The 19,174-nt window shown below is 30.3% G+C and overlaps 1 protein-coding gene across 1 annotated transcript; it reads left to right on the top strand.

Annotated features, from left to right (window-relative positions):
* The first annotated feature begins 15,536 nt into the window (after positions 1-15,536).
* Positions 15,537-17,051, top strand: LOC129224581 (alpha-N-acetylgalactosaminidase-like). Its single transcript, XM_054859064.1, has one exon. It carries the CDS (start codon positions 15,541-15,543, stop codon positions 16,786-16,788), a length of 1,248 nt encoding a protein of 415 aa, XP_054715039.1. The 5' UTR covers positions 15,537-15,540; the 3' UTR covers positions 16,789-17,051.
* The last annotated feature ends 2,123 nt before the right edge of the window (positions 17,052-19,174 follow it).

Raw genomic sequence — 19,174 nt, 5'->3', positions numbered from 1 at the left:
GCCGGTCGACGGTGGTGCTGCAGAGGGTGCTTGCTGGTGGGAAAATATAATCATAGGGACCCCAAAAACAGTCAAATGAAAGCAATAAGCAATCGGGATTGCTCAAAAAGAAATAAGAATAATAATAATTTGAGTTTTGGCCTCTTGAATTCAAATTATGTTTTTCAATCACGAGTGTGTGTGTGTGTGTATGTAGGCGTGTGTTTATGTGTATGTGTGTGTAGGCATGTGTGTATGTGTAGGTATATGTATGTATGTGTAGGTGTCTGTGTGTGTATGTGTTTGTGTGTGTGTTTGTGTATGTGTGTAGGTGTATGTATGTGTAGGTGTATGTATGTGTAGGTGTATGTATGTGTGTATGTATGTGTTTGCGTGCGTGTATGCATGCGTGTAAGTGTAGGATATGGATGCAACCTGGAGATGGCTTTCGCTAGAAGAGCAACATCGTGAGGCGGCCGGCCGACGCGACGGTGGTGCTGCAGAGGGTGGCGGTGGGAAAATAAAATCATAGGAACGCCAAAAACAGTCAAGTGAGAACAATAAGCAATCGTGATTGCTCAAAAAAATTAAAACATAAGATTACGAGTAGGGATGGTAATGAGAGCTCTTTTTTTTTCATTTACATTTTCTTTGATGCCAAATATACGTAAACAGGAAGCATAGAAATATCATAACACAAAATTCGTATTTTATCAACATATTTATGATATCTACTACCAAAGCTTAAAGTTATTTGAGCTTCCAAGTGCTTCTAGTGGTCGTAAAGGTCTGCAAAAACTGTTGGACCTTAATGACGTTAAATGCAGAAAACAACATTTAATTATGCGAGAAACATGTTAATTTATGCAATTAAGCAAAAAGGAAACTTGATTTTACATTAGGATTATTTAAGCATTGTAAAAAGACTATTTTAGAGACTTATTCAAGTTTTTTTAAAGGCAAAATTTCTAATTAGGGACAGTGATGAAATTTTAGTACATATACTAATCCTCCATTCAAATAGTGTTATTTAGCACAATTAAATGCATGTTGCTCTTTTCCTTAACGGATACAAATATAAGATAATAAAAACCAGAATGGAAAACCCGATTGTAACATTGATATGCGAAAAATTGTTATTTTTTAGAGAAATGCCGTAATATGCTTTTTAAAGTAATTTTAAAGTTACGAAGAATAATTTTGTGAGACATTTTAGGAAAAAAAGACATCCGCCGAAACATCGATGAACTCGAGTAGCAATAAGGATATTCTCCCAATGAGTTGTAAAAAGTAAAAGACCATTTTTAAAATTTCTAAAGTATCCTTCTCATTATTGTTATCTTAACGAATTTTTGTTTCTATTTTCTTTAATTTTGCATTAATATAGTGCAAAAAATGTAAAAACATTTCAGAAATTTCTCTCGCAATAGAAAATTAAATTATCTGTGTTACTTTTTGTTTATCTTTCTTTTTTTTTATAAATCTCAGTTACTCGTACTTAGGCTTTATACCTTTATCTTTCTTCTTTCTATTAGACGGAATTTATTGAATAGTTAAAACTACCCAAAACAGACTTGAAAATGTGATAACATAATTAAATGTTGACATATTTTTCTTTTTTAGTATCTGATGAAGCTCTCCAAGTAAAGTTTCGGTAAACGCTGCAATTATCCTTGTAATCCAGATGATGATAAGACATACATGTATTTCGAGGTTTCTTCTTCCTTTTACATCGTAGACTGCAGACGAATTATTTTGTGATATCAAATACATAATGGTTTTTGCAACACAAACCATTATGTATTTAATATTCAATATTTTACAAAGTTTTGGTAAACGCTGCAATTATCCTTGTTATCCAAATGATGATAAGACATACATGTATTTCGAGGTTTCTTCTTCCTTTTACATCGTAGACTGCAGACGAATTATTTTGTGATATCAAATACATAATGGTTTTTGCAACACAAACCATTATGTATTTGATATTCAATATTTTACAAAGTTTTGGTAAACGCTGCAATTATCCTTGTTATCCAAATGATGATAAGACATACATGTATTTCGAGGTTTCTTCTTCCTTTTACATCGTAGACTGCAGACGAATTATTTTGTGATATCAAATACATAATGGTTTTTGCAACACAAACCATTATGTATTTGATATTCAATATTTTACAAAGTTTTGGTAAACGCTGCAATTATCCTTGTTATCCAAATGATGATAAGACATACATGTATTTCGAGGTTTCTTCTTCCTTTTACATCGTAGACTGCAGACGAATTATTTTGTGATATCAAATACATAATGGTTTTTGCAACACAAACCATTATGTATTTGATATTCAATATTTTACAAAGTTTTGGTAAACGCTGCAATTATCCTTGTTATCCAAATGATGATAAGACATACATGTATTTCGAGGTTTCTTCTTCCTTTTACATCGTAGACTGCAGACGAATTATTTTGTGATATCAAATACATAATGGTTTTTGCAACACAAACCATTATGTATTTGATATTCAATATTTTACAAAGTTTTGGTAAACGCTGCAATTATCCTTGTTATCCAAATGATGATAAGACATACATGTATTTCGAGGTTTCTTCTTCCTTTTACATCGTAGACTGCAGACGAATTATTTTGTGATATCAAATACATAATGGTTTTTGCAACACAAACCATTATGTATTTGATATTCAATATTTTACAAAGTTTTGGTAAACACTGCAATTATCCTTGTTATCCAAATGATGATAAGACATACATGTATTTCGAGGTTTCTTCTTCCTTTTACATCGTAGACTGCAGACGAATTATTTTGTGATATCAAATACATAATGGTTTTTGCAACACAAACCATTATGTATTTGATATTCAATATTTTACAAAGTTTTGGTAAACGCTGCAATTATCCTTGTTATCCAAATGATGATAAGACATACATGTATTTCGAGGTTTCTTCTTCCTTTTACATCGTAGACTGCAGACGAATTATTTTGTGATATCAAATACATAATGGATATAGCAAAAGATGTTTTTTTTTTCTTTTGTGATAACCGAATTGGCTTACAAATACAATCACATGATTTTTTTAAAGTACAATTTTTTTTAAACATAATTTACATTTAAAAGTCATTCAATGCAAGGCTTATTTTAGTTGATATTGTTTATTTCTTCACATCACATTCCAAGGTCTCAATTGCATTTCAGCGTTTCTAATATTTTGATGTAACTTTTTTCGTTATCAGCAGCAAAACCATAATTGACTTTATGTGCTGTTAAATTTCTTGCAAATATCCAGATTTATATCCTGAAAGTTTCGAGAATTAACTTTATTCAAGGATGATTGCACAGATCAATAGTTATTATGTTCTTACAGAAATGACAACTCAAACTCCGAGAGATTTAAAGAAAGAAAATCAAGCATTAATTCTTAGTTTAAAGTCAGTTACAAAACTAAGATTCATTTTTTTTACTAATAATAAAGCTGAATGTCTGGATATCCGTGACGCGCATAGCGCCTAGATATCTGCCGATATTCATGAAATTTGGCTCAAAATTAATTGGCAGTATGGGGGTGTGCACCTCGAAGCGATTTTTCGAAATTTCGATCTTGCTCTTTTTTTCTTCCAAGTTAAGCCACCATAGGCGGATTTAATCTTTCTGCTGCAATACCGAGAGAATTACCATAACATGGACAAGTAAATTACCATAACATAGACGATCAAATTACTATAACGTGGACGAGCAAACTACCATAACATGGACGAGCAAATTAACATAGCATATTGGCGACAAATTCATTATCCATTATTTGTTAATCTATGTAGGCGAACCAAATGATCTTTCAATTTTCAACTATGGGCAAAGCTGTGCGGGTACCGCAAGTACATAATATTTTATGTGCCACTCTTAAGCAGAAATAATTCAAAGAATTCTAACCCTTTTTTCTCCTTTTGCCAGATTTTTATTTTCCACATTAATTATATTTTCCTCTTTCGAATATATTTTTAGACAGAGTAACCAACACAAGAAATTTTATGAAGTATGAATACAAAAACAAGAACCCAAAATGTCCCCCGAAGACGTATTTTATCGAAGAAGAAAAGCAAAAAGAAGCATATTTTCGGCGGAAAAAGAAAATTCTTCCTTGAATAGCAGTAAATCACAATATTGATTTTGAACAAAAAGGTGATGAATTATGGTGGCAGTTTGGAAAATATTGGATCTAGTAAAATCTATTTTTCGGAAATGTGATTTTTTGAGACTTTGAATCCAGAGCTATCTGATTACAAAGAACTATTTATAAATATATAGATGCGTGTGTACCTAGTCTTTCTTGAAAGTTTTACTAAACATAGTTATTTTTAATTGCATAAATTACTGTTTAATAAAACTAAATGTGATATAAAAATAGATTCAATTATTTTCTAAATGCTACAAAAAGTTCATTTTTAATTAACTTGACGGAAAATTTAAATATTTAATTCAAAGCATTTTTTATTATTTCAAAGCATTATTTCTTGTTAAGGAAAAAAATCATGCTTCGTAGAAAATATAAAATCATTTTATTTGTCACTTTTTTAAATTGATGCTTTGAATTAAATGGTTTAAAACTCAGGAAAAATTAGAAGCTCTATAATTGAAAAAAATTACACAAACGAAGAAACAAAACCCATTATGATTGTCTAGAAGGAATGTTTTTCAGTAAAATGTTATTTCTTTAAAGTGGAAAAACTTGAATTTTTTGAAAAATATTGTTTCACAACTTGTTCACTTATGCAATTAAAAACTCTTTTTTTTAGATACTTTATTTTTGTCACTGCTGTTTTGATATTGAAGAAAAAATGTTGTCTGCAAAAAAAAGCAAAAGGGAAAAAAATGAATTTAAATTCATTTCGTTTGAATTAAATCTTAAAACAAGTGGACACAATATCCGAGATGAGGAAATCCCTAAATAAATACATATTTCTTAGCATTAAAGCAAACAAACTTATATTTAAATAACTAATATTGAAATATAAAGAGACTAGAGAAAAATTAAACTAAAACCATTTTATATCAATATTATCCTAGTTGCATTTAAAAGCATACACAATGTTTTTCTAGGGTTTTTTCATCAGAAAATGAGACGGAAGAAATTGTGAAGAAAAACAAAATTGTTTATTTTGTCTGCAGCAGCGTTAAGATTTTTAAATTAAAAAGCAGTCATTTGTTGCAAGAATTTTGTTTTGTTGATAAGCACATCACTTATATAATTTAAACAAATGGCGCTAATACGTGAGATGTACTCTTCAGTAGTTTTATTGGCGTATTAAGTGATAGTATCATTTTAACAGGTTTCTTCATATTGTTTTACCATTTACATCTCGTTCGGTATTCAATTTATTTCCCATCTGTTTTTCTAACCTTTTAAAACACGGACGGTTTAAAATAACAAAAGAACACGAAAGGAATACTCGGTACACCAGCATTTTTTAAAGCTTAACTGTCATTTTTTAAATTGATAGTTATTTTTTCCTATTTAATACGATGTCCTCTTAGTAATGTTATAGAAGTAGTAAAGATCTAATTGAACGAACAGACTAAAAACATTAAAGTGAATACGATCACAATATAGTAAAAATTATGATAACGCTTAATTTACGAATTGCACAAACATAAAAATAAATAAATAAATATATAAATAAAGTACACATATAAATAATATTTTAGTCATTGAGACAACTCATTGGCATTTGTTGAACAACTATTGCAGCTCACACACTCGTATCTTGTCATTTTTATATGCTTTTTGCATACAAAATTGGAACATTCACGTGTGGTTTCTATACAAAATATTAAAAAAGAACCAGAGGAAAAAGGCAACTTTCGATTTTAAACGCAAGTACGTCTCTAAACAGACCTCGGAAAAGGGTAAATAATGGCATAGTGTTGGTCAAGTGACTGTTCTGAAATTCATGAACACTTTCTCACTAAGTGACGTATTCAGTACGCCGTCCGTGTTTTTAAAGGCTAAACTGGTATGTAGCACAGATTGACTAGCAAACATAGTGGGGGGCCATTAAATACTCTTCGCGTTCTGTTACAGCAAACGTAAGTAATATGATACTTAGTAATTTTGAAAATCTAATAACAAGTGCTGTTAAATAAAAATTAATAATAGTTAATTTTCAAAGGTGAAAAATAAGAAATTATATAACTATGCAACGTAAAAAATTCTAAAACCTCGCAGATTATGTGTAGGTTACGTTTTAAGTTTTCAAAGGTTTCAGTCAGCTTCTTGTGAAAGAAATAACGAAATTTGAGGAGCGTTTCCTAAATGTTGCAAGTTGCATGAGGGCAATCGTTAAATTTTGATATTGATGAAATGTTTGTTTTTATAAAATAAAAAAGCTTTTACTGTTTTTTTAAAAACCTTTTTCTTTTTAATTTTATCATGCAAATTTGGAAAAAAACGTTTGGTTCTGTATTATACTAAAACTACCCATTACTGAAATTCATGTTTTCAGTAAAAAAATATTTTAATTATATCTTATTATTTAAATTACCTTTTTGAAATTAATTTTTAAGGATTTATTTGAATGACTTTTCACCATACTAAGGTAGTTCGAAAGATAATTTCTGCTCTTATATTTGTGGGATATATTAGATTATTACTTGCATATGTCTTAAAAAACAGTTAACATTATAGTCGATTATAGTATAGTACTTAGCATTATAGTATAATACACATTTTCAAAAGCGTATCTAACCTAACTTGTGCTTTCTTATTTCTTAGAAAGTACATTGCACTTATTGAGGAAACATTTTGTACTTTTTAAAAATAGATATAACTGCTGCTGCTAATTTGATCTCCAATTTTTTGTTATTTTAGTTAAATCATACCGCCGTTCTAAGCACAAAAGTCGTACCTGCACTTTTCATCAAAATTGAGTAACGGTCACTTGGTGGTTCTTTGTCAAATAGTTCACCTAAATACAACGTTGTACGGTGATTTCTCAATGGGAAATATTTTTTCACAAATTCCGAAAAAGATGCATCAGAATCAAATGCATGGAGACACACAACTCTTAACGTGAATTTTTCGTTTGGAACTCGGCCGCAGATAAGACTTTTGCGCTTACTATGACAGTATAGCTCGGTCAATATTTGATTTCAGCTCGCACATAATCATTCACAACTGAAACTCAAAAAATTGGTGTGAAAGTATTTTAATGTATCCTCACTCACTCATGTTGTTTACTTCCTTTTATAAAAAAGGAAGCATTGTATTTACGAAGAAACTTTACTCAAAAATCAGCATTAATTTTCATTTTGCTCACCCCGAATGAATGTTGAGATTTTTTTCGACTCAACTACACGTCGATAAGTGCCTAAGAACGTATAGGCACGCGATATATGCATTTTGACGATTCCCGAGTTAATTACAACGAATTTTCTTGTAACGTCTCTATGTACGTATGTATGTATGCGCGTATATGTCGCATAACTCAAGAACGGTATGTCCTAGAAAGTTGAAATTTGGTCGTAGACTGTTAGAGAAACTAGTTGTGCCAATCCCTTTTTGGTTGCATTCGGATGTACCAAAGGGGGTCTTTTACACCTTTTTTTTGGGGGGGGGGAATTGTTGTTAATTTCAATGCAAACTTAAGTAGTTTTATAATTCTGCAAACACTTGGCGATATTTCGTCAAGTTTTGTTGCCAATTTGGCGACAAATTTTGGCGTGTTTTATTATTATTATTTTTTTTTTTTCATCTGGTTTCAATTTTTCCACTTTGGCGATATTTAGAGGGTTCACATTAATATTGCCAATATTGGGAAAATTAATCTGAATGAAACGTTTTTATTTTTGCTTCGGTTCGCAACAAAATTGTTTTTTTTTTTTTCTAAATAACGAAAATGATCATTGTACTGGAAAAAAATATTTTTGTCAATTGTGTGCATTGGTTAATCTTTTAAAGTTAAAACATAGCTAGAATGTGATTATATATCTGCATGATTTTGAAAAGGAAACCATGGAATAACGTTTTTGAAGAATAAGGTCTTGAAATATATACTTTCTCTTTTAGTATGAGGCGCGTACTTATGATGAAGAAAAACGCTTTAAATCTCAATTTACTGAGAAAGAAAGTTTATGATTTCATTTAAGTAAGTGTGCAGTAAAAATGTGATTTTTCCCCTACTTGCTCTAGAAAAGCGAGTAACAAAGAAAAAATTTATGACTCTTGTGCAGCTCTTATTTATGTTTTAATAGGGTGTGAAAAGCTTTCTTTTTCTTTAGCTTTATTTTTACTTATACTCATAATTAACTTCCAAGCACTTTCTTCGCCTTTCTTTTTTCTTTCGCAAGATATAAATGCTGATATATTGCTTAAGATGCTTTTATATATATACTGGGAGCTGTTGATTGCAATAAATGCTAACTTATAGAGATTTTAAATCAATGAAGGCAATGCTACCTAAATGAATCGAAACAAAACCAAAAGAAGTAAATTGCTGCTTTGTGCATTTTAGTCTGGTTTTAATCTAAGATGGTTGTGTAAGTTTATTGTAATTTTTTTTATATTTTATCGGATACATAAAAGAAGTACATTAATAGGTGCAAAATTAATAATATGCATTTTCAACGGATATTTTTATATAAAAACTTCGATTGTTGACTGACTGGAAATTGGAATGAAGCAGGTTGTAGAGTTTTGATTTATTTCAATTTGTAATGAAAAGCGCTTATTTGTTTTCTTTAAGATGCTAGAATATATGCTAATGTTAATCAAAGTAAACGTTTTGGTTTAACAATAAATAAGCGTTTCACAACATTTGAATTGTTATAATATTTTTTCATCGCCTATAGACCAGTAAGCTAAGTTCCGTGAAATGTCACAGTAAGATCAATCTGTAGCTCTAAATACTTCTCAACGAATATTATGCTGTTTGAAAGTACATTTGTATGTTTACTGCATTACGTTTTTTTTTCTTTTTTTTTTAATGGTTTTGCTTCTCCAGGATTTGCTGCTACCATCAATCACGTTTTATCGTGTAGTTTCATTCATGGGCCAATTCATTTGTTATCATTTTTTTTTCATGTGAGTGGAAAAAACAGTTCATCTTTGCTAGCAATAAAACTAAAACTATCGATATTCACCGCTTATTTATCTTGTATTATAAATTTTTACTGCGATTTTGACAAACTTTTGGTGTTGACAAAGTGACGGTCGAAAACAGGTCTCCCTCAAGTGAGTCACACATCAGCCATTTGAAGTTGAAAAAAGTTTCAGAAACTAATAAAATCTGCTCCGACGTCCCAAAGTGACGTTGCAGCGACATCTTCAAACTACCGCATAATTGTAGCAATGAAGTCATGTGTCACAAATGATGACGGATGTGCGTCGTTGTAATTCGGTCATTGTAGTTTTTCCATGACATGCTGTGAAGTCATTGGATGTTTCAATCTTTAAAATGCTCTAAAAACTCAACATACTACAGCTCATAACTACATGAACTTAACTTTATCAAAATAATTAAAACCGAACTGACATTTTTTTTTAATTTGTCAGTTCGGCAAATAGAGTAAGTCGGGTGTACATCGACTCACCAAAGAATTAAAAAAAAATATATTGTTACCAGTTCCGTGCAGTTTCAAACTTTCTTTAAATGACGACACAGTTCTTGTAAACAAATCTCCTGTGTTTTCTCAACTGTCTACAAGAAATATCGTTAACAGCTGCTAAATTGTCCATATCAATTAGGCAAATATCGATTAACACCGTTTACGTAACGATCAACCACGTATTTAAATCAAAATACGCAAAAACACAGCGCTAGGCTACTCATCCCGCAGTCGGCTGTGGCTCATTATAAATCCTAGAGAAGTTTCCACAAAATTCGTAATTCTTCTCGATGTTTTTTTTTATTCCATTCACAAATCTTAGCGTGCAGAAATGGAGGGTCCGTATACTTCATTCGAATGTAAGGGGTTGTATATTCATTACAAGAAACTATGTACAGGTTACGATACTAAGATAATTTTAGATGAAAGATAATGGAATAAACGCCAAATTTACCTAGATTACAAAAAATTAATCACAAAAAATAATTACTATTTACAGAATTTGTAACAATATATTTCAGGGATAATTAAGGATAATACTCGCTACCGTTCTTAATGTCAATGCAAATGTTGTGTAAAAATGATTAATGTTACAAAAATATGAAATACATTATTTATAATTAGTAGTTATTTGCTGCAATAGTATAAGAAATACTTAAGTTAAATAATTAAAAGTATTTCAGCATAGTTTTCTGTTTTCGCGCATCGGACAATCAAAATTTCAAATTCTTAAAACAACCGACAGTTTATTTTAGCAAACAATAACTAAGTTTCCCACTGACGTCCTTCCAAGCAAAAGAGAAAAAAAGTTTGAGTTGAAATTAATTTTCTATGTACCCCATCTAGTAATTAGAAAGTTTGTTTGATCCGTCATTTATTTTCATTTTTCTGAACAATAATTTATTCTTAACTTGACAACATTTCTTAATCAGAATTAATGGAAGAATTGAGAATAATTAGATGTGAGACAAAGAGGGGACTGTGCTACCTTCCTTTTCTTTTTCTAATTCCCACGGATGAAGTATTTATTTGGTGCATTAGAATTGCTAATTTGACATTTGCATTATTATTTGGTCACGAAAAAAAAAGTTATCATTCTTGTGCACCATTCCTATTCATTTAATAATAGTATCAAAACAAAGCGAGTTCTTATATAATACCTGCTACTTTTGTTCTCTACATTAGTTAATTAAAAAAGAGGAATATGCTACTGACTTTAACTTTCTTTTTAAATAAACATTCGTTTTAAGTTCATTTCAAAAGCGAAAGAAAGTTTAAAGTAAACTAAATATATTATTGAAATGCTTATTAAAATTCGATAGATTTCAAGAAAAATTTTTAATTAATAGGAATGCCCCACCAAGATAATAATTTTCTATTTCCGTTACGAAATAATATTTCAAATGTTAAGCAATAATAATGCAAGAATTGCTTTGGAAACTTTTGAGAAAATCACCAAATAAGTGAATTTTCGGTGTCTTTTTCTGGAGGTCGTAGTGATAGGGGTTAGTAATCTGAAAATTTTGCATTCAAATAAGATTTTGCTTTCAAGGATCGTCTATGAGGATTCTTTTCCTAAAAAAAGAAATTAATAATTCTCCTCCCTATTTTTTTAACAGTAAAATCTGCCCAAGTTTAGCCTTGAATGAAAGCAAATGATTTGTAACCATGGCGAAGAAATTGTGTCATCCTAATTAATATCAAAACAACGAGCTAGGTTCATTCTTGTCGTCATGGTAATCTGAATGATCAGAGCAACTTCGGTCAAGTGATTGCTCAATGAAAACTATGATAATGAATAATATTTTTGTGACATAAAGTATGGTTCATCTCGAAACATATTTCGAACGTATTTTAACGTACTGACGAACTTAATAATTCATTGCCGTTACTTATAAGTTCATAAACATTCCTTGCCCAGCAACATATAAATACGTATCATATTGCGAAATAAATGCCCCATATTTGTATCGTACAACGTGTGGAAATCTAACGGATAATTCACTACAAGCTCAGTTAATATCTTATTGGTTCCATCATCTTAGAAATATTTGGCATTGCTCATTTATGCTAGCGTCAGAGGAAATTGTTTACACTTTCGTTCTGTCGATGATATGCGGTTTCCCAGGGGAAATTTAACCGGATACTGGACATACTTAGATTCGTTTACGATATTAAATTTATGATTATTGAATAGTCGATGGCTTCAACTGCAATAATTATGAACATGAGCAGAAGAAATTTGCCTTTGGAAATCATACGTAGAAATGAGTACAAGATATAATAAGCTAGTTGCTTCATTAAAAATGTGCTTTATCCAAGAATCATCCGGATCTCAAATGAAAACCAATCACAATACCTTGACTTAATATTAGCCTAAAGCAGTATAAGCAACGCAATAAATGCCGAGTTCCCGATCAGTAGTGTTAGTTTATTTCTGGTTAATTAATGTTCACCCAATCAATAATTTCAGTTCAACATAATAATTAATTTTGAAAATATTATTTCGCTTTTCAAGTTTATGTTTTAAAGTTGATTATTCCAGTCTTCGATAATTTATATTTTGCATACATTTCAGACTGTTTTTCGATTTTTTTTTATTTACAACAAATATCATACGAAATGAGCACTAATAATTCAGAAAGAAATATATCTTATTCATTTAAAGCAACTAATAAAATTAATCTCAGCTGCAAAAAATGTATACAGATTTAATACTTAAAAAAACTCAGTAAAAATATTCCATCAAATTTATTTAACAAATTAATAAACTGAATTCTTAAAAAGTCCCATGCAATCTGCCATTGGCAACCCCACATTACATTACAAAGGTGCACTCATAAGAAAAAAAAAAAAAAGCAATGGGTCACTTGACGCGTTTCCTACCAATCACAAAGAAAAGCCATGGCAAGGTAAAATCAGTAAGTAGTTTTGATGGCTTAATAAACATGTAGCAACGTATATGTTCTTGAATTAAAAATCACGTGTACACGCTACTGGTATAACCAATAACTAGCCTACTCGAATTAAATACGCGTTCAAAAACTTATATTATATAAATACTATGAGTTACATATGTCAAAAAATTTTTTCTCCGTCAAAATTAATATTTAAGTACAGTGAGTTAAATAATTGCACAATGATCTTCGCATATGGAGATGTTCAATTAAATATTATTGAGGAAAACATAACTTTGCCGAGCAGAGAATATTGCGTTTAGGATATGAGTAGCCTTCAGAAAGCTGCAAACTTACATTTTCCAGAAATGCACCAATATTATTTCAGTATTCTTTCTAGATGAATTTTTATAGTAAATTAATTTTATTATGTATTGCTGTAACATAATTTGTATAAATTTAACAAAATTAAACAAAAATACAAAAATGAAGTGAATATTTTGTAAGCATGTAGCATTTAAAACTATTTTATCAAAAGCCATCATATATTTTTTTTAATTTTAGCATAGATTGTTTTAAAATTTTCAGCACTGTACTAAACTCTAGTACCTTCAAAAGAGATAAACATTCAAACTTGACTATGCTTGTATAATCTGAGGGTGTTGATTAATTTTTAATACTAAAAAGGATGAGCAGTGGTTAGAATAAAGTATTTCCTTTAAAAATAGTTATGGTAATAACTAATCTAAAACGAGCTGATATAAGCATCACATGACTTTCATTTACTCCAATTTAATTATAATAGTGCCTTGTAGTAAGCAAATAAACACTTTAAATATTTTTACCTCAACTTTGTTGCGCAATGAAGCAAAAAAAAAACGTTTTACGCAGATTAATTTTCCCAATATTTAACATTTTAATGTGATTCAATGGTAAGCTCATTAAATATTGCCAATTAGCCGCCAAAATGAAATTAGATTTAAAAGAAGAAAAAACCACAAGCTTAGCGATATACCGCCAAGTGTTTGCCAAATTGTAACACCACTTGAGTTTGCATTGAAATTAACAAAGATTATCCCCCTCCCCCCAAAAAAAAGGTGTAAAAGACCCCCTTTGGAGCATCCGATTGCAATCAAAAATGGAGGTGCACAACTAGATCCCACTAGGAGTCAACGTACCAAGTTTCAACTTTCTAAGACATACCGTTTTTGAGCTATGCGAGATACATACGCACGCTCGTTGTCATTAGTTTGAGGATCGTCAAAATGGATATTTTTAGTGTCCATACGTTGTTATGCATATTTCCACGTGTGGTCGGGTTGAAAAAAAACAACAACTCAATATTCATTCGAAGTCGCGCAAAATGGAAATTAAAGCCGATTTTTGGGTGAAAATTGTTTCGTGAATGCAATACTTCCTTTACTTTGAAAAAGGAAGTAAAACATCTATCTGCGCTTTTTTTTTTTTTAAAACTTATTAACGTGTTAGTTAAAGTACGGCATTGCTTTTCGCCTTTATTATTTTTTGGAAAGAAAGCCATTCTATGAACTACCCAATGTGCCAAGTGCATCGAAAAGTATATGACCAACATTTATTTTCAAATTAAAACAATTTTTCCCTAGAAGCAGGTTATTTCAAAAAGTGTTAAAAATATATTTTAGATTTTATTATTTTTGTTTACTCTTTTGCTTTCTACTGATTGCCGCCATAAATTCTAAAATAATTGGAAATTTGAAGGATTCAATATTTTGGACGATTATATTTCTACTCAATTTAGTCCATGAAAGCAAAAATAAAAAAGGATGAGATAAATACGTTCCTTATAATAAATTGCCACTATTTCCTTTCAATAAAATTCTTACATCTGATTAGCTGGAAAAGAAATGTGGCACATTATCACGCAAAGATAGTGAGCAGACAAGCGAAGTTATTGATTATCTCCCTTCTGCTTTCCCCTTCCGTTCTGTTTTCCCTCCCCTCTTCTTTGCCATTCATTTTTCTCAAATAAATGGTATTTATGCCATATGATCAAAGATCACTGCTCGCCGAAATCATTTGTTTAGCAACGTTTTGACTGTTATCGTTCAGTAACAATGGAAGTATTGTATGTCTTACTGTATCTGTTTCTTAGAGATGAGATAAGCGTTTTGGTGATCTTTAGGGTTGTTTTCGTAAATGTATTGCGATTTGTTTGATGTATTGCTTGTTCATTAATAGTTAATGAAACTTGTTTCTAAGATAATAAATTGAGCTACCGTTCATTAATTGTCTGTTTTGTAAAAGTATTGAAAAAAAAATAGTAGCGTGCTGAGAATGCAGCTTCTTGTTAAAATGTTTTCAACTGTAATCATTTCAAGTCAGTTTTACTGTTATTATTTCTCGATATCAAAAACTTTAAATCTTCTGTTTTTTTTTTAAATTTTTTTAATTTTAAACGACTCAACAGGTAATAGATTTTTTTTGCTAAACAAAGCAAATATTGCGGAATAATAAATTATATTTATCTTAAATGCTTTTCTTTTCTTAAATTTGAGTACCGTAAGCATTGCTTACTAAAAGATTGTGAAACCGATTTTAGTGTACAGTTATGTATTTGTTTATTTAATTCAGCACAAATCAAACATACTTAAGTAAAATTTTAAAAAATTTAGTAATAGAGAAACATTTAAAGCAGGCTTTTAAGATAACTTTTTTCAGAAAAATAATCTAACATACGATTAAGCAATCAATGATACCTAAAAAAGAAACTATTTTATAAGAACAATAAAACAATACTTTTCTCTTATCAAAACTTTTAGAAAAGAACATTCTTCAAAAACACGTTATGTCATCTTCCGATTGATTTTTTAATCTTTTTGATAAGGTCACTTTTAATGCAGTTATTCAAAACTATGCTTTAAAAAGAGTTAAAGTGAATGGGCAGGAGCTTTTGAAGCGTGTTACTCTAAAGTTTGTTAAATATATTTCCTTTCATTTAAAGAAACAACAGCATTATTGTTAAAGGAGGTATTTATTTAATAGAAGAACTGCATTTAACAGAAAGAAAAATGTTGTTCTTGGGGTTTTTCTTGTGTGTGTCCCCAATTTTCACCAGAGCATTGGATAATGGACTGGCTTTAACACCTCCGATGGGCTGGCTGTCTTGGGAAAGATTTACTTGCAACATTGACTGTGACAACGATCCCAAAAACTGCATAAGCGAACAGCTATACATGGACATGGCCGACAGACTGGTAGCAGATGGATATAAAGAGCTTGGCTATGAATATGTGAACATAGATGATTGTTGGATGGAGCGAAAGAGAGATTCCAGCAATAGGTTAGTACCAGACCACAAGAGATTTCCTAACGGCATTAAAGCACTTGCAGACTATGTGCATTCCAAAGGTTTGAAATTAGGAATCTATCAGGATGTTGGAACGAACACGTGTGCTGGATATCCTGGTAGTCAAGGGTTTTATGATATTGATGCATCTACTTTTGCTGAGTGGGAAATTGATATGTTGAAGGTTGATGGATGTTACGCGGATCCCAAGGATATGGATGATATGTATCCAAAATATTCTATTGCAGTGAACAAAACGAGTCGTCCAATCCTCTTTTCTTGTGAATGGCCACTTTACCAGCAGCAAACTGGAATCAAACCAAATTATAAAGAAATTGCGAAGTATTGCAACATCTGGAGAAATGATCACGATATTGATGATTCTTGGTCAAATGTTTTGGACGTGATTGACTATTATGCAGCTAATCAAGATGAGCTGGCAGCAGTAGCCGGACCCGGTCACTGGAACGACCCAGACATGATTCTAGCTGGAAATTTCGGGTTGAGCTATGAAGAAGCTAAAGCGCAGTTAATGTTGTGGTCTATATTTGCAAGTCCTCTTCTAATGTCCAATGATTTGCGGAACATTGAAAAGCAATTTAGTGACTTATTGAAAAACAAAGAAATAATTGCCGTAAATCAAGACCCCTTGGGAAAGATGGGGAAAAGAATCAAAAAGATAAACAACGTAGAAATATGGGTAAGGCCAATATCGCCTGTTGTTGGAAGCAAATATTCTTTCGCAGTAGTGGCATTTAATAGAAATACATTAGGTGGACCCCAGAATGTTTCTGTCCAGTTAAGTTCAATTGGATTGGACAGTGCATCGTGCTATATCATTTATGATTCGGCCACACCTGAGAAGAAAACTAAACTGTGTCCTAAGGATAACATTGTTATTAAGGTAAATCCATCCGGTGCAACAATGACCATAGCTAAACTTAACAAAAATTTCTTCTTTAAACATTAAGAGGATATCTGAGAATTTTCAATTGTGTTTTCAGTTGCAATGTTTTCATTGAATATTTTTTATGAAAGTTTTAGTAAAATGAGTACTTAAACTTAAAATAACATAGGAAACATTTCAAAAATATATGTATTAAGCAATAAATAGATTGGACAGTGGATCGTGCTATATCACTTATGATTCGGCCACACCTGAGAAGAAAACTAAACTGTGCCCTATGGATAAAATTGTCATTAAGGTAAATCTTTCCGGTGCAACAATGACCATAGCTAAACTTAACAAAAATTTCTTCTTTAAACATTAAGATGGTATCTGAGAATTTTCAATTGTGTTTTCAGTTGCAATGTTTTCATTGAATATTTTTTATGAAAGTTTTAGTAAAATGAGTACTTAAACTTAAAATAACATAGGAAACATTTCAAAAATATATGTGTTAAGCAATAATTAGATTGGACAGTGGATCGTGCTATATCACTTATGATTCGGCCACACCTGAGAAGAAAACTAAACTGTGTCCTAAGGATAACATGGTTATTAAGGTAAATCCTTCCGGTGCAACAATGATCATACCTAAAATTAACAAAAACTTCTTTAAAAATTAAAAGTATATCTGAGAATTTTCAATTGTGTTTTCAGTTGCAATGTTTTCATTAAATATTTTTTATGAACGTTTTAATAAAATGAGTACTTAAACTTAAGATAACAGATAGGAAAAATTTGAAGAATACATGTTTTATGCACTAATTATTTGAAAAATCTTTCAGCATAATAAAAAATTAGGTTTTTCGCTTTAATAACATTTATAAATTTTGCTCTTTCGTTTTTCAAAAAAACATTTTTGCGTTTAGCACAAAACAAACATTTTAAAACAGTAAAAGTGTATGCTGAACAATGAACTAAAGTTCTTTTCTACAGGCATTCAATGTATAACTTCTACAAAACTCCATTTATAACATGTTTTAGCAGCTCGATATTCAATTCGTCTCTTATTAAAATGAAATGAATTCTTACTTTATATTTGTGTTGTTTTCTTTGAATAAGCTAAAGAGATCATGTAATATTTTAAACTAGCATAAGAGAAATACTTCTCTTAGAGATAATGCAACTTTAACACAAGAATTGTTTGTTTTTCAGCTTTCAATGCTAGATAAAAATAATAAGCTGCATAAAAATACTTTTAAAGGCGTTACCTTTTTCAACTGATAACGTATCAACAGCAATCGGACAATTTATTTGCTTTAATTTAAATACTTTGTAATAAAAGTCGTCACTCCATGGCCTGAGAACAGTGTGCATCCTTTTTTTTAAAAAATATTTTTACATTAGTTTGTGTTTTGAATGAGAATTTTCGATAACAGAAATGTAATAAAAACATGATTTTACATAAGTGAACAACTTTGTAGAAAATCTTTGTATTTAGAGAAAAGTGTGAATGAAGCATCAAATATTACAATGTTTTTTGTTTGTTTTTTTGTAAAAAACAAAACGTTAATGTTAGAAGTTATTCCTTTTCTGTAAATCAAATTTAAACTCTAGATCATATTCTTATTTTTTACTAACCTTTAGCCAGTATTTGGAGAAATTTCGTAATTTCATTTGAGTCTGAACCAATACATGAATAAGAAATATTTTTTGTTTGGAATATAAAAAATATATTTAAAGACTATAAATCGATTAGCATCTTCAAGGAAATTATTTAAAAACAATGTACTTCGAAATTATTTTTATTTTTGATAAAACTGACATTTTTAAAATAGTTCAAAACCAAAAGCTTTGCCAGCCTATGAAAATAAGATAAAATACTTTAACTCTTGGTGCTTCATATACTTAAGTGACCAAAAACCAAATTTGGAGGTAAATAATAAAAATAAAAGGTTAAATATCCACATATTTCTACTCAATGTAAGTGAATGTCACTTTATTTGCTGCTGTCAAACGTTAATTGGGAAACCACTTAACAAAAATTTATACTTTCAATGAACTTTGCACTAACTTCACTCGAAATACTATTGTCTCTTACAACTCTATGGTTGTTGCTTCGACTTATGATTAACAGTTTTATGTCGCGTAATTTATGTCTTACTGTTAACTATAAATTAACAATTTTCACGGAAGTAGACTTTAAGCGTTTCATAAAATATTTTTGGATGTTCAAAAAAGTTTCAAGCAAAATATTTTAGACTTATTCACATATTTTTACTTTCATATCTCTTTTACCATGTTTTTCCATAACTATTATCTCAGGGTGCTATTAATCAAAAGTAAAGATACGTTATATGAAAAAAAAAAATCCAATAAGCTCGGTGCTACCATGTGATTGAAGTGAAAAACCAACGATAATAACGGTTATAGTTATTTTATTTTCTATTAAATAGCTCTATGGGGTATT

This window comes from Uloborus diversus, chromosome 6 (genome assembly GCF_026930045.1).
Source record: "Uloborus diversus isolate 005 chromosome 6, Udiv.v.3.1, whole genome shotgun sequence".
In the NCBI taxonomy this organism is placed as follows: domain Eukaryota; kingdom Metazoa; phylum Arthropoda; class Arachnida; order Araneae; family Uloboridae; genus Uloborus; species Uloborus diversus.
Note: the sequence above shows the minus strand (reverse complement) of the source record. Positions and strands in the feature narration are given on the sequence as shown.